The sequence below is a fragment of the Xiphias gladius genome, chromosome 23 (assembly GCF_016859285.1).
Source record: "Xiphias gladius isolate SHS-SW01 ecotype Sanya breed wild chromosome 23, ASM1685928v1, whole genome shotgun sequence".
NCBI classification, from domain to species: domain Eukaryota; kingdom Metazoa; phylum Chordata; class Actinopteri; order Istiophoriformes; family Xiphiidae; genus Xiphias; species Xiphias gladius.
In genome coordinates, this window is record NC_053422.1 from 13,747,234 (window position 1) to 13,770,799 (window position 23,566).

The following is a 23,566-nucleotide window of genomic DNA, read 5'->3' on the forward strand; positions in this document are numbered from 1 at the left end:
TGACAACTGACTTAAAAGGTAATTTACTCTAAATGACGTGTGGGCACGTGACTCACTGATGAAGTTTGTCTGGCCGGTGTAGATGGTGTACTGCAGCTCGTAGGAGGTGACACTGAACTCGTCCTCGGACGTCCAGTGAACAGTGATGGTGTCATGGGAGGCGGTGCACAGCTCATCTCTTATGGATGGCGGGTTGGGAGCTACATTTGGAGGAAACGACAACATGATTCACAGTAAAAAAACAAAACCTATACTAATTGTCATAATTAAAGTGTTTGATTTAATATAGAAGTCGTTCTTAGAAACATAATGTGTCACCTCAGGATTAGCATAAAGTAAAGGTACATCAGCAGAAGAAGGAAAAGAAACATTAAGTCGCCCAAAGTATGGTTTCAAGGTTTTCTTATGATGACAGCAGTATCTACTGCATTATAAAGACTCTTACCTGTTAGGTAATCTAGTCCTTCTAAAATCTTCTTCTCTCGGGAGAAATCCAGGGCAAAGTTGTCAAACGCCTCGTTCAGGTTGACGTCAGGGATGAGTACCTGGGAGGAGGCTGTCGCCATGGCAACCCTTTAGCGTAGTGGTCAGGACATGGCGAGGAGAAAAGGAAATGTCACAGGAAGGGTAGAGAGGTGAGGGAGAGGAGGATGGCCAAGAGGTTAGAGGAGGTGACGAGGGGAAAGGAGGGAGGGGGCAAAAGAAGATGAAAGGTGATGAAAAGGTGGAAAAATGTGAAGAGCGAAATGAAAGAAGAGAGGTGACACGAGGGGAGAGGTGGTAGACAGAAACAGTAACACATGGAAAGGTGAGAGAGAAAGAAAATATAGAAGAACAGAATATAAAAGATGGAGAAAATTCATCAAAACAAACAGAACTGTCTGTGTCCTGCCCCACATCCCCGCCTCCGTGTTGTCCCTTAACCCAGAAAGCCATCAAAACACACACAAACCAGACGCACATTGACACTGACACTGACTCTGTAGTCGGTACAGATTCGTGGAAACTTGTGCCCATGTCTGCTTTGAGCATCAGCAAGGCGTCTGTGGCAGGAGCCAGCACTGTGGTTCAGGCTGGCTCCTGCCACAGACGCCTTGCTGCACAGAGCAGTGCTAGTCCTTGAGGCTTTTTTCCTCAGTGAGGAGAAAACCAGTTGGTCAATAAAGCGCTCAGGCAGGTGCTGGGAAAAAAAAAAGCAGAGTCTGGATCAAAGAAAAGATGCCACACCAGCTGCAGATTTTGCACGAGTCGTTGTCTGTGCAAGAGACAGAGCAAGAAAGCTGCTGGCCTGCAAGAGCATAGGAAGGGATGAAGGAATTACAGACGTATTCAGGTGGAAATAAAAACTGTGGAGCTGGCCCCTTAAATGATAGATGACTTTCAACAGAGGCCTGACATTGATCGCAGGAGCTGGAGATGTTTGATATAACATTGATTTCACCGGTAGCCTTACTGTAATATTGGATTTCACAGAAGGCAAAAATTTAATACAGAAAACTCATTGTAGGCATTTGATAACGAAATATCAAAAAAAAAAGAAAAAATTGTATTGTCAAATATATTAAAAAAGTTTTATCGTGTGGCCTGCAACAAGATGACACGACTGATTATACAGAGCACAAGAGAGAAAAAAAACTAGAGTCAGAATGACCAGTTTAATACACTCTCCTCTTGTCCCTACTTGCATATGAAATCACGTGGAATCAGTGTCTTTTGTGGCTTTTAATAAAAGCACAACCATAACACAAAGATGGAGGGTTGCAATAATGAAGAAAGCCACGGAGGGAAGAAACAGCTCGTGAAACAGTGTCAGTGTCTGCCCTCTGTCTATAAACACCTATTGGATATACATAGGTGCAGGTCTCTAATCAGTGATGTATAGTCATAGAAAGAAAGGGTATGACGACTGAACAGCCACTGACTTAAGCCGAGAACACCTTCCATTTCATCTCGTGTTCTGTCTGCATGTCTATGTGCTACATCACCCACCTTTCTGCTACATTTCGGGCGGTCTGGAGGAAGCGGGCGTGGTCATTCTCCTTCAGGCTCTGCTCAGCCTGTGTGATGAGGGCGCTGGAGCGCTCCAGACACTGGCGACAGTTTGCAATCTGTTGAGCCAGCTTACGCAATTTCATCACCTGGAACGCACACACAAATAAAGAAGATGTTGCCATGTTGCGACATTGTGATATATATATTCATTTGCGCCGTCTGAGCCTTGAAGGAATGCACCCATACGCAGCCATACACGGTCTTTCATCTGCACTTCCGAAAAAGTAGTTATGTGGTTTTATTGATCTTTTGTGCTCATCTCCTGTGGCTGAAAATAACTTTTTGCTAGTGGCAACTCCCGCTCACTCCACTGCACAAATTCAGGAACATGTGCCTCAGAGCTTCTTAGACCTCAAAATGCGTCACAGCTATAGTCCAGTGATTTCAGTATGAGGTATTCATCATTTTGACAGTCACTAATCCATATAATATGTTCAACACTTCCAGCCTTGCGGCCAAATTACTCCACATTATTGATACAAACTAACCATTAGTAGCCCCCCCCCCCCTCGATGAATCCTGCTTGGTGAAACCAACAAGTCGTGATATAGCCGACTATCGCTGAAGTTTTATCAGTGTAAGAGAACAACAGTAAAACAAATCAAAACCCTGTGCGAGAAATCTTTGATAGACGGTGAATTGGTTGGACACTGATCAAATATCATGAGGAATCTTTGTATGTACTTCAATTTAACTAGCAGAACCAGTGACCAGATGACATTGTCAGAGCCTATGTGCCGAGCTTTGAAAGGAGGGGAAAGAGCCTGCATTAGGATGGGATTTTATACTCAACCTAGCCAAACATTTAACCTTTGCTCCCATAAAACTCCTCACAGATGTAACTACTCTATCAACCTTGTGTCTGACGGCTGTAAAACCTCTAGATTCCTGTAGAGACTTGTGCAGGCACAGACAGGAAAACACAGAGACAGGAAGACACAAAGAATGCAGCAGAGAGGACAGAGTCCTGCTTATGGGGTCAGTGGGAGTTGAAGCGAGCCCATCGACTCTTTATTCTAACACTGACCTTATGACCGTGTTACATAATAGAAGAGCAGAGGTGAGTAGCATAATGCATTGTTATCTGATTTAACAGCAGCAAAAACAAGATGTACAGAGTGCTACTCTGTCATAAATTTGTATGTGTCCGTGTGTCTACCTAAGTTCAAAATACTGAGATGCACTAAAACACAGTTACTTCAGCCTCCTAATAATTTATCGATCTCCATAAACTTGGTGTGTATGTTTCAAATGTACCAGCACAGACAACGAGGCCCGGAAGTCCACCAAGTTTGTATTGCCTCATCTTCATTACAAACAACCATGCACACACACACACACACACACACACACACACACACACACACACACACACACACACACACACACACACACAGGGTTTTGTAACAAAGTCCCTTTTGACTGTAATTTGTCAATGGTTGTACTGTAATATCATTTCCGACTGAGCATAAGGAAGCCATTCCATGCTAATTTGAAATGAAAGTAATCTATTTATCTCCATTATGGCTCATATCCTGGTCCCCAAATGAACTTAGTTTGATGAAACTCTCCACAGGAAATAATACAGACTGCTTATGAGCTCCGAGACTGTCGATGAAAGGTGAGCTGTAGGATAAAATGCCAGCTTTGGTATGGAGTGCATCTCAGCAATGGTAAAGTAAAGTGGGTTCATTGTCTGAAAACAGCACATTCTCAGCAACAGCTGACAACCCAAATCTCTAAACACAAAGTAAAACTTAAAAGAGCAGAAAAAACATCTGTTTTTAAGTTTCATCAAACAACAAATTATGAGTCCCCTTAAAGGATTAGTCATTTATATTTTCAGCAACGCACTTTAGCTTGTAGCGCTGCGGGTGGCACTTGGTTAAGAGCTTGTCATCAGAAGCACTCAAAGAATTAAAGCAGTATCTAATTTGCACTTGCTTTCTACTGCTGAAAAACCTGCTCCTTTCCCAGAACGCGACTTAATGGAGTTTTCTACTGACGTCTTACCTGCTCTGTCACTAAGTCCACCATAATCTGTTGGCACTATAAATGACATTTGAGCAGGTTGTTGACCGCACAGAGAGATGCGAAACCGGTTTAATGGATGGGTTATTATTTGGCAACATATGCCTCAAACAGCAATTTTAGAGATGATTACTCCCTTTCTCTCAGAATAATGGAAAATATGGCAAAGTCTCAGTGGAAGTGTTTGTGCGTGTGTGTGTGTGTGTGTGTGTGTGTGTGTGTGTGTGTGTGTGTCTCAAATCATGGTGGCTGCCTGCTGAAATAGAAAAATAGATCTATTTAACAGAGCTTGACTATTGAAGTGCCAGCCCACCAGCATTATACTGTGGTTTGTTCTTCAGTTATCTATGAGATCATGAAATAAGGCTGAAACCTGTTTTCTCAGGATGAATTCATTATTATTATTTTAAGTTTATAAACTGATACTGTGAACTGGACCTCATGAGTTGCTAAATGACAAAATAGTGGAATTATAATGTAGTATTACTTTATTATCTTAAAAACCTAGTTAGATACATAGTCATAGGTAACTAATATCTCCCAGAGAAGGAGTAGCATTAGCAAGGTGTTTTGTTAGCCCAGCTCAACTAACAGGAGTTTCTGAAGGCCGGTGTAAAGCCGACTTAAAAGAGTTCGTAGTCCATAGACTCCTGACATCTTTACTGCAAAAATAAACCAGGCAGAAAATCTGTCAAGCGGCCAAGAATTACAGCTGTCACAGATGAGAGCGAGTGAGGAATCAGCTCGCTACAGTAACTCAGTTAGCTGGCTAATGGCTACATTCACTGAGAACGTGACCTGCCTGCAGAGGTCTGACTGAAGAGATATTTTGGTAAGTAGCCAAATGACGTTACTTTGTCTAATGGCTCCGGGAGGACGAGAAAATCGCAGTTCAAATCCATTCACTATAAGCCTCCTTTTACCAATGTTATTTTGTATGGCGCACAGTGCGATCACTCACACAAATTTGAAGGATTACTTCAAGAGGCAGCGCTTACTTCTTCAGTGAGCATACTTGTTTCCCTTTTTCTTCTTGCTATCCCCGAGTGTACTGTTAAAGACAAGAACCTATGTTGTTTTTTGTAAATACTTTCAAGATAATGGTCTAAAATGATGTGAAAATGCATAGATTTTAGTCAAAAAATATAAACACGCATCAGCAAAGCACCCTCTGAGATACAAAAGTCATAGCTCACATAGCCACAAGGGGTCCTTGTCATGTAAATGTAAACATAGGTTGTTTTAGGTATTTTGACAAATGCCTAATACTGTCGTTTCTCTGTCTTTAGGTAAAAATCACAAAATCGAATGTCTGAGACGAAGCTGTTTTCAGAATTAGGGTGAAAAAATTTTATAACCTAAAAAGGGATTTGAGTTGTTAATCCTCAAGGCTCTAAAGGAGCAGTTCAAATAGCTCTCAAAATGACAATGAAAGACAGACAGAGAGGCAAAGAAGATGCTCGGAAGACAGGCAGTCAAATGATTAAAAAAAAAAAAAAACACGCACGCACACATCCGGCCATGGGAATAGTGTGTGTTTTGCTTGGGCAGGGAGAGATTAGGCATGACTGCTGAGTCTCCTTAGAGAGAGACAAAGCTTGTTACGAGGAGTTGAGACAGAGAATGGGAGCACCGTGCACTGCAACGATCACCATGATCAAGCCTGTATAATCCTGTTATTCTGTTGTAGAGTCACCTCTGAACACTTGCCTTTCCATCACTGTCTTTCACAGAAAAACAACAGCATTAGTTGTTTGTTCAAAATTTTAAAACTACCTCTTCCCTCTTCTCCTCTCCTCTCGTCTCGTCTCGTCCTCCTCTCTGACTGTGTGCGCGCGTGCGTGTACACGTGCCCATGTGGATATGGGTGGTTTGTCCCCACATGAGTGCAGAGGGTTTAAGGACAGAGGCAAACTCAAATTCTCACCCTCCCTCCCCTCTCTTCTCGTCTCCTCTCTTCTCTTCTCGTCTCCTCTCTTCTCTTCTCGTCTCCTCTCCTTTCCTTTCCTTTCCTTTCCTCTCCGGCAAACATCCATTTAAAACACCTATGATTATTTGATTACTCAACGTGCATTTGAGTCATCTTCATTGATCCTTAAACAGCCACTTCCGCAAGCTGACATCAATCAAGCACTCCTCTGGTGTTTTATGTGTTTTTCCGTCTTGACTCAGTCCCCTGCATTTCAGTCCTCTACCCTCTCCTAGACAGCCTTTTACAGACCCAGACTCTCAGGAGAACAAGCCTTGCTCTTTGTCTGCAATCAGTGCGGACACACTCCGACACACTTTCTCTCTCTCTCTCTCTCCCTCTCTCTCTCACACAAAGACACACACACCAACACACACCTATTTGAGTCCTTGCGTTCAGTGTTTGGAAATCTTTCATCTCTCGACAAAGCTCTTTTGCTGCCTTAGAGCATCCTCCACAAGCAGCTTAAGACTTCACCTCTGGGAGGGTGAGAATTTGAGTTTGCCTCTGTCCTTAAACCCTCTGCACTTGTGGGGACAAGCCACCCATATCTACATGGGCATGTGTACACGCGCACACACACACACACACACACAGTACTGTACATGTCTTTACAGTAAGACCCGGACTCTCTTTGAAACCGCAGCAAGAGGATCAGAGCAGTTTTTGCTGCCATACACATATTCAGGTTGGTAGGCTGCATGTGGGAAAGGCTGTTGCTGCTCTCTCTATTTTTCCTCACTTGCCTCCTGAAGCACTCATGTGAGGTGTGTTTGGGTAAACAAGCAGGCAACTACAGAGGTAATCTCAAAAAAAAAAAAAAGAAAGAACTGGCCGAATATATTCTGTCCACGGCACTGCTGCTCTCATTTCATTCTCCTGCCTCTCTACCAGTGGACTGTGACCCAGAGCTGAATTTCTTTGTGATGTATTTGGCACTTTGGCTGCTTCAAATGGCAGTGAGACGTAATTATTTGAACTGATGCATTATGAATGAAGCAATGGCACCTATAATGGCATTAATCAATATTGTTCATATGAACACTGAATCAAATGATTATGTGTAATGTCAAAATGGCTTGTAAAGCCTACAGAGAGCTATCCGTCAACTCTGTATCTTTATGGAGCCGTTTAGCCCCTTAGCTCATTGTTCTGGTTTTAGGGTACATGTACAGATAGCCAGATTCTCTTTTGCTGCTCCCATCAACACCATTTTCAGCAACAGGAGGGATTTTTCAGCAAAAAAAACAAACAAAAACAAAACAAAAACAAACAAACTGAAAAACCAAATGTATGGAACCTCCTGAGCTCCAAACAGGACACAGACAAAGCTAGCAACTATCCGGTAGAGAATATTGAACATGTAGCGGGTTAATAACCCCAATAATTTTGGTGAAAATATTATTTGACTTACAGTCATTAGGTGGTCAGAAACATAACTCCAATGTCATTTCAATGTTAAAATCAGTCAGTGTAGCTTTAACTTGCTGAAACCACCTGTCTTCCTAATTTGGATATTCTTGTAGTCAAATCTCTCTTGCGCTAGACCTGACACTGAATGAATGTAGAAGCGTCCTGGGAGGGCTTTACCTTGGACTCTTTGATCTTCACAGCGATGACCTGTTTTCTCTGGCGAATGATCTCCACTAGCTCATCACACTCCTCCACCAGCTTGGCTTCATGCATGGCTGTGTTCACCTGGGGAGAGAGGCAGGTACACATGTGAAAAGCGAATTAATGTGAAAGAGCGAATTTTTCGAACACAGGTGTGGGTACACACAAATACACACAAATACACGAGCAACTTATCAAGAACACACTAACACTAACCACGCCATACTGCATCTTACATTTTTCTTCTGTCTTTCTGGATACAAAAATAATGTGTCTACCACATGTTTTTTTCTTCCTCTCTATGTGAAATGAGCTTTGTAAAATTTGTGGATGGGCAGCCAGGATTATTCATATAATCTTTTCCATAGAGATGACGTCTTGAGTTTTTGGATCTCATTGTGCATTCTTACACACCTGGAAAAGCTGCCTCCATCAAGATGTGCACCTGGATTAGAGTTCATTTGGAGTATCAAAAGAGAGATCGGTGACTTCCAGCTCTTTTATTATGTCACTGGATAGACCATAAATCATTTAACATTACAAAGCACACATTAGTCCAGGGGGAAAAATACACACAGTTGATAAACTGACCATCCATTTAGTGTGCATTGTAGGTAGTGAGAAAAGAACAACTCACTGAAGAGTGTAAATTGAATTTCGTTTTTCATTAAGTGTAAAATGTTCTGCTTCTTGCTGGAGGGAAAGTCAATCACAGCTCATAAAAATGGGTATATCGCTGTTGGATTTAAACCTCCACTTGTTCCTGTGCGTAACAGTAATATCTTATCATAGAGGAAATAACTTAATATGCTGAGAAAATGTTGCATGAAATTCATAGGGTTACACTTCTTTCTAAAACATGTTTATTTCATTCATTACAAACAAAAAAATAGGTTGAGGATTGTTGGAATATTCAACTCATTAAAAAAAATCTCCAAAAAAGGGCCTGTGTGGACATTCATTAAGTCACTGACACAACTTGCTTACACCATGCTGATTTAATAGATTCTGTGACTATTTAAGGACCAGGGTTGCCACGGCAACCCATCATCAGTTCATCATCTCAGGCCAACACTAAATAAACAGTCAACTCCAAAGTTGTGTGGGTGGGTGTGTGTTACCGAGACATTAAGGGTGTCTGCTGAATTGCAATGCTGAATCACTGCTAACAGGTCTGCCAACTGTAAAATACAATTACAAATACACTAAAAGCTTCCAAAACAGCTAAGGCAGGAGTTCAAATGAAAAAAGTCCAGATGAACTGCTTCAATTTCACTGCTGAGGCAATGAAGAGAACTGAAAACCAGCTTTTTTTTTTCATTAAGGGACATTTGAAATGTCACAGTGGCGGTTTACCACTTAGTTGGCTGTGATAGCCGTTTCACCAGCATATTTGACGTAAAGGACGTAAAGAAACCATATCAGTCCTCTGTACGAAGCAGGAACTCTACTGGTTGCACATTACACAGAAAGAAACCTCGTTACTACGCTGTCTGCTCCAAAGGTTTTACTTTATCAGGATTTCCACATACAAACTGAACACTATGTTGCTCTCCACTGATGTCGGGTTATGAAAAGTTCCCATGTGCCGATCTAAGATAAAACTGCCACAGAGCTGTACCAACGGAGAGTTTTACAGTAAGTGCAGCTCCTCCACAACAATGACAGGAGTCACTACTATTTTGTCTGCGGGAGTGAACTCAGAACTTTCAGATTTTCTCCAGAATACTCCTAACAAGCCAGCACCATGACCAGGGGCAGCTTCCTCTCAAACAGGCAACTTCAGAACTATCCAGAAAAAAAAGCACGCTGGAGAGGAGGAATTTCACTTCAAATAGAAATCCACAAACAACACTGGTGCTTTAACTGCTCGACTAGATGCTGTAGCGTTTGTTGTCACAAAAGCACTGGTGAGTGTTTTCACGCTGACTGTAGCGAGAGTACTGCTGAGCTGGCAACCCTCGTACACAAATACAACAGAGAATGCAATTTGAGGAGACAGCCTTTCAACTGGTCTGACTGGGTGTGGCAGTCCTTCAGGGATGCAAAGATTACATTCGAATCAAAGATCCCGCCGGCCTTGTGACAATAAAAAAAAAATCACAAAACTTCTTTAAGCACAAAGGCAGGCCTGTTTGCTTTGAATCACTTTTAGCTCTCACAATTAAATGACACTGAAAGTTACTGTAAAACTGGGGCAGAGGATCTAAGAAAGGCGGTTCATTTTGGATTTGAAAGGGCTTCTTAATAAAAAATTGTGAAGATATAGTAAAAATTTAATTCAAAAAGTTCGCTGTAAACTTATGAATAAAAGAGTTGATTTGAGTTTTATTGCCAGTCTTTGCTAGTTAAAGTATGTCCTTGACTGTCTCCAATGAGCTTTGTTCATATCATTTTAAATAAATTACTTTTTTTTTTTTACATTGTTCTCTCATCTGCTGAATTCTAACAGAATTCATTGTACTTTACATAGTTTTACTAGCTGTTGATTTTCTCTACTTTTAAAGATGAAAAATAAGGTAATTAAAAATCTTTAAAATATTACAGTACTATTATTACATTATTACAATATGCATTCTCATACTGGCTATAGTTTGACAATATGCATCTATAGAATGATTAATCTCCTTTAGATTGGTGAATTTTATCAGGGTTGTGACTTCCTTTCGTGCTGCAGACTATCCAACTACTTCCCCCAACAACCAAGTTCCACTCATCACTCCAAAAAGCTCATTACATGACGGCGATCCACTTAGACCTCATTATTCTCAAACGCACGCGCGCACACATGCATGCAAACCCACAGTTAATTCTGTAAAGAGCCATCTTATGACTGCAGGTTAGTAATTAAGCAGGATAAATGTAGATGTCCAGGATCACTGTGAATTACAACCGAGCCACTTTGCAGATTAGAGTTACGGAAACAATCTTCATCTCCGTCCTCATCCTCCCCTTTCACCTGACCCAAGACCTCCTCCTCCTCATCTGCCAGCCTCTGACGATATTATCTACTCCCTGCGACACAAACGCCTTACACCTACTGCACTACTCCCTATTCATCAGGCTCCTCTGCAGGTGCACTGAAATCACAGTGTGAGGTCCACGTCAAAGTGTAGGTCTGTTACCGGAATACGTGAGGAACAACCACAGCAACACTGAAAACTTTCGATGATGGGGACATTTCCTGCTTGGAAAGCAGTCGTGAAAGTCAGTGAAAAAAAACTGTCTTAGAGGGACTGAAGGAAAAATAGCAGGAAATAAATTTCTAAAAGAGATGTGATTGATAATATTATTAAAACTTTAAAAAGAAAAATTAGGATTCTCATTTCATATTGGGATTATTGCAAACAGATTTGCAAACAAGATCTGACATATCTTATTCATACATCCTGGTCATGCATATCTATTCCATCCATCTTCATGAAAAGCAGATATAATGGCAACTAACTAGTATTAGATAAGCCTATATAGACCAGGTGTGAATTACTGTACAGCACTGAGCACGCACAGCATACTCCCATACGTCATTAGGATGAGTTCAGCTCTGGCATTATGCGGTGGTGGTGTTATGATGAACTTTATTCACCCATATTTTTTTACGGTGGAAATTATTACTGTATTACTTACAAGTTAAAATGAAATGAAATGAACAGCTGCGGCGAGCAGCTCCATCTCTACTCGCCTCATATGCTAGACACCATGCACCACGCACTCTGTTCCGTTTCAGCAAATAATGATGTGACTGATGAGTGTGGCCGAGCAGAGTGCCAGTCATTCAGGTGCTGTCAATCACACAGAGGTGAGCCAAACTCAAAATGAGGCAACCCTTTGCCTCATAAATTCCCCCAATACTGTGATTCAACATCGTAATCTCTCACTGCGTTGTGATTTCGAGAATCTCTGACTCAAGATAAGTTAACTGAATTGTTGTGTGTGAGTTTTAATGATGTTGCAATGCTCATTCGGTCTTGATTAATGAAACGGTTTGTGCATCTGTCACAAAAACACTCACAGCTGAAACACCGTAATAATATCAAAGACCCTGACAAATGCTGCTAAATTACCCGCCCACGCAGCCAGAACGAATCCCGATTCATTTCTTTACAAACTCATGTTGTTAACAAACATTGTTCAAACACAGACAACTTTATTTTAAATTCTTGGGGTGATCCCAAAGTTTCCACACAAAACAACTATAGCAGTTGTTTAAAATGATGTACTGTAGCAGGTGTATAAAACATCTTGCCGTATTGCCTAGGCCTTAGCTGCACCCACCAATTTCAAAATCTGGACATCTGGAGTGACAACTGTAAACAACAAGAACAGACAACTGAACAATGTATGGCTCCAAAACGAAGTAATCTCGCCAAAGTGGCTCCCGCTCCAGACTTAGTGAGGACCAGTCCAGGTTCAGAACAGCTGTTAACCTCTTGCTCACACCAAAATATCACTTCTGTGCTCATTCAACTCCCATCAGCCTCCCCTGCCTCCTATTTCTCTTTATTTTTTCCTCTCTTCTTTCTATTCTGCCTCTTTCCGACTGCCCCCCCCCGTCTGCTTCTCACTGACTACTTCGATTTCTCCCTCGCTGCCCCCTCACCTCCCACACCCTCCCTCACAAGTGTCTCTCGGACATTATGTCCTCAGACAGATGTAAGGATTCAGTCTGACAGCTTTATCTCTAATGCTGTCCACAGATTCTGGGACAGTTCCCGCAGATTTATGACACCTGAATGACACCTGGCTCTAAAGCAAGTAAGACTGGCTTTATGGATGCTGCAGAGTGGAAGAAAATGCAACCGTGAGACGCATATATCGTGGATGTTACGTCAGAAAGAGGTCATGATGGGCAATGCTTCACTGGCAGTGAATTTGAAGACTGGACTTAAAAACTGACAAAACGTTTGTTTGAGCTTTCATATGCTAACCACATTTACTTTCTTTATTTTTTGGTACACTTAACAACTTTTAACCTTTTATCTTCTTTTACTTTTCAACTGTACCACGTGATACATATCATTAATGATGTTGATGATTCTTGTCCGTTAAAAGCACAACACAGTTACAACCGTATAAAGGCAAGAATTTAATTTCAATGTATGCCATTACATGCCCACTGCGGTGATGGCCCCATATACAGCTGAAAGTGGAGCCGCAAATGGTTTTAGAAATACAGCAACGACAAACAAAATCGGCGGACTGTTCAATCGCACGATGCTCCAGTAGAAAGGTAAAGACAGGCGAGATGAGACCTGATACAAAGGATTAGTTAGCATTACAGCCATCTTCCACACAGCCGATTCATATTCTGCACACAGTGGGATCAGCTTCAGTGTACATAAACCTAGACAGGTATTGGCTAATGACTCACAGCTCCTTGTTTCATCAGTAGACATACATGTCTGAGCGGTAAAATCCCCTAGTCTTCTGTCTGATGTGATTCTCTCTTTTTTCGATCAGTCCGAACACACACACACACACACACACACACACACACACACACACACACACACACACACACACACACACACACACACACACACACACACACACACACACACACGAGAATTTGTTCCCTACCGTGAGATACACTATGTAAGCTAATCTACGCCTTATTAGGGAGTGACCTCATTAAAAAGCTGCTAGCCAATACTACCACCCAAGCGAGCACGAAATATATAGAGAGCAGGAATCAGATATAGTGAGATAGAAAGACAGGGGATTTGATCAACTGTCAAGCTGCAGGATGAATTCCGAGGAGAGAGATGTTAAACCCAAAATCAAGAACTTCATTGCACTGACAATGCTCTGAGTCTCTAGTGCACAAGCCTTAAAGAAGATATTATGTAAGTATGAAAGAGGAGACTCCCTGGGAATAAAATGGAAATCTGCTCAAAACTTGTACAATGCCAAGAAAAAAAAACAATCAGTGTGCATCCTTTGAGATGTCCATTTGAAGCAGAGGGGAAAACTTCTACTGCTACAAAATGGCGGCTTGATTGAATCCAAGACTTATTATTAAACTTTTAAAAACCTAGCAGGGGTTTTGCTTAAAAGGCAATGGACATTAGGTAACATACTGTAAGTACATCACAGAAGGCTGGCGGATTGTTGTGACACAGGAAAGGAAGAAAGTGAGGGTAAAGACTTTGCAGACAGTGATGTGCAGGAGGAGCCAAATGTTACATCAATGCAGCACAACTGATTTTAACATATTAAAACAACGTAAAACATGTTTGTGATTGAGACCAGCAACTTGGCTCTGAATTTAGATTCATCTTCCCCTGTATGAATGTCTATTTAAGGGGTTTTTGGTGACATGCTCTTTTCCAAACAGCCTCTCTGAGTTACTCTTCTCTGCTGCCTGTTAACATCCAGCCAGCTACGTGGCATTGAATGGATGCACGAATGTGTTGCCTCAACAACAATCACTGCAAATGCTCAAGAATGGTGCCATTCGCTCAATGTTTTCAAGAACGCTGAGCATGACTCTGAATGTCATTCAGCACAGCAACAGATTTAACCACCGTACACCAAATATTGTGATAAGTAGAGAGACCTCCCAGGAGAGAAACATCCTACACATCATCAAGTCAACGCATCTTTTCAGAGACTGAGGAAAAGATAACTCTCTGAAGAGAACCCTAGGAGAACAGTGCTGCATCTCTGCTGTGTGTGCTGACATACCGGAAGCTGAATCACACAATGTCTGATCATATCTTTGGCACCAATACAGTATGATACAAACAAGGAGAAGAGGAATCCAGGTCATGCTCAAAGTCCTTCAGAGATTTTCTACGTTGCAGACACTACTCTCACTCCACCAAATCTCCCTTTTTGAAAATACCCTTTCTGTGTTGTAGTGCATTATTGCTGAGCGTTTTCTTCTGCACAGTGCCTGTATGTTTTTGGTCAAAAAGATCATTGGTAGTCACGCTAACACACACATCCTGTATTTCTCTTCCTCTGCTTGCCCTCTCAACCCTGCTATCTCTCTTCCTTTTATCTTCCCCTTTCCCTTTCCTTATTCCTTTGTTGCTTGCCACCTCCTCTACTTTCCTAACATTTCCATCTTTGTCCATCTTCTTCTCTTCATTTGTCCGCCTCTCCTCTTGGCTTACCTCTGGAAATCCATAAAGAGCCACTGCACGTTAATAAGAACTCCCCTAAACACATTACGCTCCCTCATTCCTCCTGTCGATAATTAAACTAGCCTTTTGACATTGATATCAAATAGTAAAATAGCTCTGAGTGAGAACAAAGAGAGTGGGAAAACATATAGTGTCTTTTAATGATTTGCTTAAGAGTCAATGGAGCATATTCCCCCCATTCTATCGCTACATGTTTCTTTTTGATGAGTAAGTGATGCGATTCTGCTGTTGTTGGCAGTGACGCAACATTGGTATGCAGACAAAGATAAAAAAAAGACGAACAGTCTGGCTGTACTTAATGAATCACACCACAATCGTTTAATTTTGATTGCGTGAGCAGCTGCATGAGTTGTGTTGTGTTGTGGAGTCAGGCCCAGCTATTAAGAAATGAACTGCGCACAGAGGGATGGCGGCACCAAAGTTCATTTCTCCTCTGTGGCCATTAACGTCAAATCTCACCGAGAAATGATGGGGTTTATTGAGAGTGGATGCATTAAGACAAAAAGTATGTGCTTGTGTGTGTTTGTGCATGCACATGTTAGTGATGCAATGCAGACACCGCCCGATGGCTAAGCATTAGTACTCTCAGGCTGGCTTCACACATAACCTCCATTAAATCACAGCATGAGCCCAAGGGGTCAAAAGTAACAAGACTGGCTAAAGTATAATTTTCTGCAGACAGGTACGGGTTCGTATTAGGACACCAGAGTGCAAACACTTCTCCAAAGTTGTCACTAAAATGAACCGGGCGAGCTGTGAAATATTAATAGCTTGTGACAAGTCAAATAAAGTTTCCACTTCGCAGAAATATCCATTTTGACAATTAATTTTATCGAATTTCACTGGCGCACATGCATTTCTTGTATGGGTGGCGCCAGTGGGAAATTAAACTGTTGAGTGATGTAACAGTAATTCATCCTAAAAATAATATTAAACACACTGAGATGCACGAGGACCAAACTACACTGTGTTTCAAGGTACTGTGCAGACAATGACCTTGAAGAGACACAAAATCTGAACTTATGACACAGTAGAAGCATTACATTAAGCTGTTAGCAGCTTGGAAGTAGGGAATACTGCACAAGAGCTTTTGGTTGTAGCTTTTCCCACAGTAAAGTGGTCATTCAGATGTTTGAAGTTGTCTGAATTACATAACTACCCATTTAAACAGTTTGAGAGTGGATGGTTGCTGAGAGCTACTCCAGCTCATTCTTTGTTCTTGAGGCATGGTTTCAGTCAGACTATCTGGAGAGCTACCATCGTCAAAGTACAAGAGGTCACTGAGATCTGGTGTTTTCGTTTTCGCTGCTTTGTATTGTGTCAGTCACTTCACTGATTGGCAAATGAGTGATTGCGAGACCACTCTCCCTGAAAAAATAAATAAATCTGTGATTATAAAGAGCCAATTGTAAAAATAGTTTTGAGTGTAACTGTATCTGCTCTCTTTCTTAAGTATAGTATCTTTTGCCTTTGGCTTCCAAGTAATATTTCTTCAATATAAAATCTCTGTAAAAAAAACATTGCTTTTCTCACCCTTTATAATCCCATGGTAAGGAATTGAAATTCACTTTGAATGTTGAGACTAATCAATATTTGATCAGTATCTGGTGAAGGGAACTGAAAGAATGGAGTGCTGATTTTATTTCTAGCACAACCACAACCATGATCCAAAAGGAGAGAGAGATGTAAGGCACAAACGCAAGGAAGAAAAAAAAAAAAAGGGATGGAGGTCCAATTTCTACTATTGTACTTCCTCAATCAGAAGTGCTCCAGAGTGATAGATGAAGCGTAAAGAGTGGGGCACCAGAGCAATCACCCCAATAGAAAAGGCAGTAAACTGTATATAATCAATAACACTGACAGACTTGAGTGTTAATGGTTTCTCTGAAAGAGAGGGAGAGAGAGAATTCATCTAGGCAAAGGCCTTAACCCTCGTGTCTTGGTAAGTTATTCATGAGCCAAGAACCACAAAGTGAATCCCTGGCTTCTTTTGAGACTGTTTGAAGTGCGATGCATCGGTAGTGCTGGATGAGGGACTGCATTGGTTTTTAAGTAGAATCCTGGGTGGCTTTAGTGGTGTGGCAGGGGAGCTAAGTTATGTCAAGGGATATCTTTCAACCAACTGACCAGGGTTTTAGTCACATGCAAATATCCCCCCAGCATGTGTCCCTTGTCATCAAACAAGACAGCTTAACCATGGGAATGAACTGAGAACGCCAACATCCTTTTTACTACTCTCACACTAAGCATGACTACTTTTACTGTGCCTTCTGTAAACAACTAAAGACGCAAACACAAAGAGATATTGCATACCTCAACCTGTTGGCAGATCTGGATGAGTTTTGCCATTTGGTTTTCAAGTTCACTGTTCCTCTTCACCAGGTTGGTCAGGTTGTTCTCCAGGGTTTGCTGTTTGGAGGGAGGGGAGGAGGAAAGAGCAGAGAGGAGGAGGTACAAAGGAGAGAGCAGGAAAACGAGGAGACAAGGCATACCATTAGCAACGTTGTAAGAGTGTGCATGGACAGGACAGGCTAGATAATGGATGCATCAACACCATAACTATCAGTTTCAGTTGAGATTTGGCCAAAACTTGATTGTTATATTATTATAAATTCTTAACATACAATTGTTCTCAATTACATGAGTCTGGAAACGTCGGGCATGAAAAGACAAGTGTCCCTGTTTTACTTTCAAACATACACGATGCTACATGATGCTTTCTGTGTGGAATTTTTGATGAACTGTCTTATCGAGTTCAAGAAGATCCAAATGACAGGCATATCATTCTGTAAGTATTTAAAATTATATTGTTAAAACTGCAAAATAATTATGTACTAACAATAGCGCTAAAATTATCACTGCACTGATACTCAAGTGACATTAAAAGGAACGAAAATATATACAGGCTTAGGTTCTTGCTAATGAAAGTCTCTTTATTGCATTACATCTATATTTTTGAGTCAGTCACAAAACAGAAATGATATACTGTATGTGTGATACTAAGAGAATGGTAACAATACTTTCTGGGACAGCCACAGGAAATATTACCGCACTCTATTACTGTTGTGCCTTGTGCTTTTCCATATTGACGCTCTACTCTGTTCATTCTTCCTGTGGTTGTTGCCAGGGGGTTGCAAAAAATACCACTTTAAAAAAATACACTGCTATTGTTTGGCAACAAGTCAGTTAAAATAGTTTAGTAAATGGGTTGAAATACCATGAGGACCTGAAAGACAGACAAATGCTTATACAGCAGTTTTATTTGAGAACATATGGTCTAAAATGTAATAATTTAACTACCTGACCTTGCCATACTTTACTTTAAAACCACAAAACAATCATATAATCACTGAAAAATTAAACCAATCAACCTGCACTTGCAATTTTAATGATCAAACAATCAATTACTATGCCTTAACTGTGACTGTTTGTCAAATGCAAAACAAAACACACACACACACAAATAAACTCACTCAAACACATGTACAGTATGAAAGATGAAAATGGAAACAAGCAAATAGCGAGCCAGAATTAGAAGTGCCATTCAAAGGAAGCAAATCAATGATGGCGGCGACGACGGTGGGCATCAAAACAACAACAACCACAGCTGCAAAGAGAACATCAGAACAAAGCAGCAGACAAGCGGCGGGTGTTTGAAGTAGCTCTACTCATGCAAGTGAAAGGGAGATGGGCTGGACAAGCACCTGGCCACGACCCTGACTGTCTGACTGTACCTCTGCGTGTGTGTGTGTGTCTGTCCTCTCTCTCAGGCAGCCATCCTGCTTTCCGGTATCTCCTCTACCTGTCTCTCAGCCTGACTTACTCTGTCTGCCTGTTGTCTGTGTGACTTTGCACCCACTTAATCTTTTATCTGCCTGCTTATCTCCCTCCCTGCATCCCTTCCTTATCCATCCAGGTGTCTACCTGTGTGCCTGTCCGCCTCTCTGCATCCCAGCAGCAGGGATAGAGGGGGGTGTTGGGGGGTCAGGGGGGTTGGTAAAAGGCAGCCAGGGAACTCACCGCAGCGCTTGTCTTTGAAGCCTCCATTACCGCATCTGACACTCTGCCCGGGCTCACCTGATAAGCCTACGAACACACACATACACCCACATAAGTGCACACATAAATGCACACACAGACAAGCCTGATCGCACGTCATTCACCTAAACCCGCAGCACCTGAAGAGGAGAACTCCTCCCTGAAAAAGTTGCCACTCTCACACTCTTCTTATGGTCTCATACATGGTCTTGAATGTAGATGAGACAGTGTGGCTCCCTGTGCCTGTTAATATTCGTTACCCTGAAACTAGTGCTGAAATTACATCACTGGAACGAGCATTTGGTTGTTGTGTCGCAGCCCGGTGTGTGTGTGTGTGTGTGTGTGTTGGTGTATGAGGGAGTTTGAAGTGGAACATCAGTGAGAGGGGACAGATGGGTCATTAATTAGCAAGCTGGAGACGAAGATGATTAATACATCAGAACACAGCTGTCTCCCAAGAGACTGCGGTGAAACAAACTCCTCTGTCCTCTGCATACATGCATGTGTGTGTGTTTCTGCCAGTGTGTTACTCAGTAGGTGTATCTGCATATGTACCTTTACGACACATATGAGCATGCATATCGTCAGCGGCATTTGTATGTCTCCGTGCATGTAGATGACACCTGCTAGAATTTGTATTTGTAGGTGGATAAAGATACAAAACATTTGTGTGTGTAAGTGTGTATCCCCTCTCTAAGTGACCACACAAAGTCTGTTGTCTGTAGATAGGGTTCTGCCGGAGTTGTGTTGGCACTCCTGTGGCTTCAGCCCAGCAGGTGGCACGAGTGGCAGAGAGTTAGGGGGGGCGCAGTGAACAACAAACTCATTAAAACACACAACGCACATCAAAGACTGCTAGGACCACTCAGATATAGAGAGAGGGAGCAGAGAAAACCATGGATAAAGGGAGGAATGGAGACAGAAGGGGGTGCAATTGGTGGGAGAAGGTGCCAGCAAGTGTTGGCTGGGTGTTGATGTGGAGGAGGTGGCAAAATTAAATATCAACCCAAACCAGGAAAACATCTTTATAACATGATATGATGGCTCATGCAGTCAAAATTCTTATCAGAGCAGCTATGGCGACTGTTTGGCAAAGATATCGTTATCGGGTTGCAGCAGCTATTCGAAAATCAATCACTACAGTTTTAGGGAGCCAAGCGATAACTTATGCTCAAATCCCCTGTAACTGTAGGTATTAATTTATGTTATTTATATATAAATACCTGCAAAAAAAAATATTTGTGTTTCAGTCTTAGCAGCATTCATGCAGTCTAGAATGAGTGGAAAATATTCGATTATACTAACCTAATGACGTTGTGATGTTTTGTAACTTGAGATATGTCGGGTTATTTTTAAAAAAATATCAGTACTCATATTTTAGTAATATACAAATAAACATATAGAATATATACAATGTCACTCTTTGGTATAAACGGGATATATGTTAGCTAGCTTAGTTAGCTTTGTCAGTTAGCTCAGTTAGCTACGCAACAGTTACATCTGATAGTTACTGGGTGTAAATATTTAGTGACAACTAATCTCTATATAAGAACTAGTTTGTGTGTGAAGCTTGTTTTAAACTAGTGATCCGTAAATCTCCAATTAGGAAACACTTTCGTTAAACCATGCTAAGTTTAAACTAACAAAGGGTGTTACCTGGGTGATACCTAAGCTTTCATTTTAGCGTTATATTTTCGGAATATATCAACAGGTCCACCTATATGTTTACTGGCATGGAACTTAGGAATTCAAGGAGAAAAATTTTAAAAAAGGACAATTACAGGATGTGACAGACAGAGACAAGAGATGGAGGGTGATGGATCTAAATGGAGGAGTGAAAGAAGGATGGAATAAGGGATGGGAAAGCAGAGGCAGACATGTCAGGGAGGAGGAAATAAAAGCCAAGCAGAAATGAATGAGGAATTGGATTTCAGCTGCGTGAGGTACATGATGAGGCCTGCTCGGGTAGGCAGGGTTATTAGCATAAGGTAATATCATTCATTCACTGATTCAGCTTTGGATGTGGCATGTCATGAGAGTGAACAGAAATGGAGGGGGTTGATGGGATGGAAATAGGCACGGGTCCCGTGCTGAGAGGGGCAGCTTGGGAGAGTAGCTCCAGTCTGGCCGGCCCTCTAATTCTGTCCTCTGTCTCTTCTGTGGCTCTATTTTCCCCTGTTAACTGTCTTTCTGTCATTCTCTACCTTTTTATCCTTTCTATGGGATGTCTCCTCTCCCTCTAACCTGACTTTCTATCTCCTCCCTCGCCCTGTGTCTTACTACTTCAGTCCTTATTCTGTCCGTCTCGGCATAGTTACAACTGCAGCTGCTGACATCCCATCATCTTGGGTTAGATCACCACCTCCTCATATGACTTCATTGCGTTGAGGGGCTCCTGGGTCTCAGTCCTTTACAGATGATCCTGTTTCTCTTTGAAACAAAAAAAGGATGAATCCCTTTTTATATTTCATGTTTCATGTTTGGGAGAAAAAAATGATACCTCTCTCTTATGGGAGACTTGCGTATGATGACGGGTTTACTGGACACACATCCAACTCAAGTTTAAGACTGCTGTCACAGCAGTCTTAAACTTACACTTGTCATCACTGTTCACAACTGTAGTTTCATTGACTGCTTAACCATAAATTGCACAGAATTACATCACAAAGTAGCAAAAAAATAAATAAAATAATTTGCCTTATTTGGTCATAATCGAAAAAATACAAGCCAACGACTTATCTCTGCAAAAATTATCAGCATTTCCTTTCTGCAGTAGATGTGAAATTAAATTTCCCAAATTTACAGTTGGAAATTTCAGAAAACATATTACGGTAATCCAGTTACATTGTAATGTGATTTTCTTCAAACTGAAGCGGGGGTTTGGCTCGTTGTTACTTTGCTACAACAAAATTAAAGGACTTTCACCTGATGTCAAATTCAACTTCAAGAATGTGATCACAAAAAAATTGTAGGAGACACTAAGAGAGGAGGAAACAAGTGTTATGAACATATCAGGCAGGAGAATACTCCTAAATATTAAGAAGTGGTCTGGGGGAAAAAAATTAAACAAGGTTTTATGCTGCCCTGCATCGCTTGCCTAATACGATTACATTGTCCAGTAGCTGAATCTCTGGGTCGTTACAACAACATAACAACAAAAATGCCACCGCTGCCAAAACAAAAATGGAGGAGAATGCCCTGAGGCTAAGTATCCAACTTCAAAGTCTTTTTTCTTTTAATTAATTCGGGATCCTCCCCCACAACAAAAATAACGAGACTGAAATGAAAGCGAGAGAAAGAGGGAGAGATTATATTTGAGAAACACCAATAGAATACCACAAGCTCACTTTACAGCTGTTGTTATCAAGAGCCTTTTCAGAGTGTGGACGTGTCAGTAACACAAGCCTTCTGGGAAACAGGGTTTTTGTCTGAGGATAATATTCCATAGGGCAGAGCTCTTGAGACCAACATATTGTAGTGGAGTATAAGAAACTGGCTAACGCTGGCTAACCCGCTGGCTGGGGCCCAATTAATGAGACCAATAGGGATGCTTAAGACTAGCTAAAATGTTTGTATCTCACTACCAAAAGCAGTCCGTTTATGCATTTTGTCTTTGCTTGTTGTGCATTGATCTAGGTAATTCCTGCCAAGAGTGTTCCCCTACTACCAACTTGACATAAAAAAAAAAAACTATACAACAAAAAAAACAACAACACTTTTAAGACTGAATGTAAGATGTTAATGTCCATAGTGTTGCTGTGTAGCTCTGAATAAGATGCTACAGATCTTCAAGCTATAAGCAACTGTGTGAATGTTCAAGGGAAATCTCGAAACAGCGGGAGTCCAGCAGTAAATGGGAGCAGACAGCTAGAAGATGCATACTTTCATTTCTAAGTCTTCTGGGGGAATTTAAATAAAGTTGCTAAGAAAAAGCAGAAGACGGAAACCAGGGAAGGGTACAGTCAGGCAAATCTACTGCCCCAGTCAACCTCTCTCAGGACTCTGTATTACGAATCCCAACTGCCTTTTTCCCCCTCAAGGGTTATTATAAGAAAAATAAATCTTAAATCCAATAGTAATTCAAGTTTTTAGCCACATGAGGGGATTTGGACCTAGAAATTTCTCCAGACACAAGCTGGCATTTGATTTTGTTGAGAAGACTCTTGGATATCCCATGGGCCCGTGTCTGCGCTTTTAGCTTCCCAATTATTTGTCGGCTGGACCCAGGACTACTAAAAACAACAATAACAAAAAAAGCACAAAAGAGAGAATAAGAATGAAAAAGAACACAGAAATAGAAGCTACATGAAGCACAGCCATATCCCTGACCATTTCTCAACCCTCTAGAGCCCTTTATTAGATAATTTCATATCAGATTACAGGCTGAGGATAGTGTGATATTTGAAAGTAAAGAGATGGGAAATTAATGCCGTGGATTACAGGAGGCTGGACTGAGATGAAGTGGGGTTAGCAGAAAACAGTGATATGGTTGAATGGGCTTTAAAGGATCTCTCTGTTTCTTTTCAATCGGCCTACACTGGATTTTTGGATTTCTGTTGGAACAGTGCAATTCAGTTTCATGGATTAATAGTGGGAAAGGAGAATAACGCATATATGAGTAGCCTGGCTTGTGTTCAGTATGATCAATATCTCTGTTTAAGAGAGAGAGCAACTGTTTTTTTTTTTTTGTGAAGAGTGATACACTAATTGT

General features: G+C 41.3%; 1 protein-coding gene across 5 annotated transcripts in view; it reads right to left on the minus strand.

Moving 5' to 3' along the window:
• mid2 (midline 2) overlaps nucleotides 1-23,566 on the minus strand; it is a 140,878-nt gene that overhangs the window by 27,328 nt on the left and 89,984 nt on the right. For 4 of the 5 annotated variants that reach the window (XM_040119702.1, XM_040119705.1, XM_040119701.1 and 1 more), the window contains exons 3-8: nucleotides 18,838-18,903; nucleotides 17,131-17,226; nucleotides 7,643-7,750; nucleotides 1,990-2,138; nucleotides 446-573; nucleotides 57-200 (exon numbers count right to left, since the gene is read on the minus strand). In XM_040119702.1, the coding sequence (XP_039975636.1) occupies nucleotides 57-200; nucleotides 446-573; nucleotides 1,990-2,138; nucleotides 7,643-7,750; nucleotides 17,131-17,226; nucleotides 18,838-18,903 (691 nt within the window). The remainder of the gene's footprint in view (nucleotides 1-56; nucleotides 201-445; nucleotides 574-1,989; nucleotides 2,139-7,642; nucleotides 7,751-17,130; nucleotides 17,227-18,837; nucleotides 18,904-23,566) is intronic. The other variant, XM_040119706.1, reaches the window with a different exon arrangement.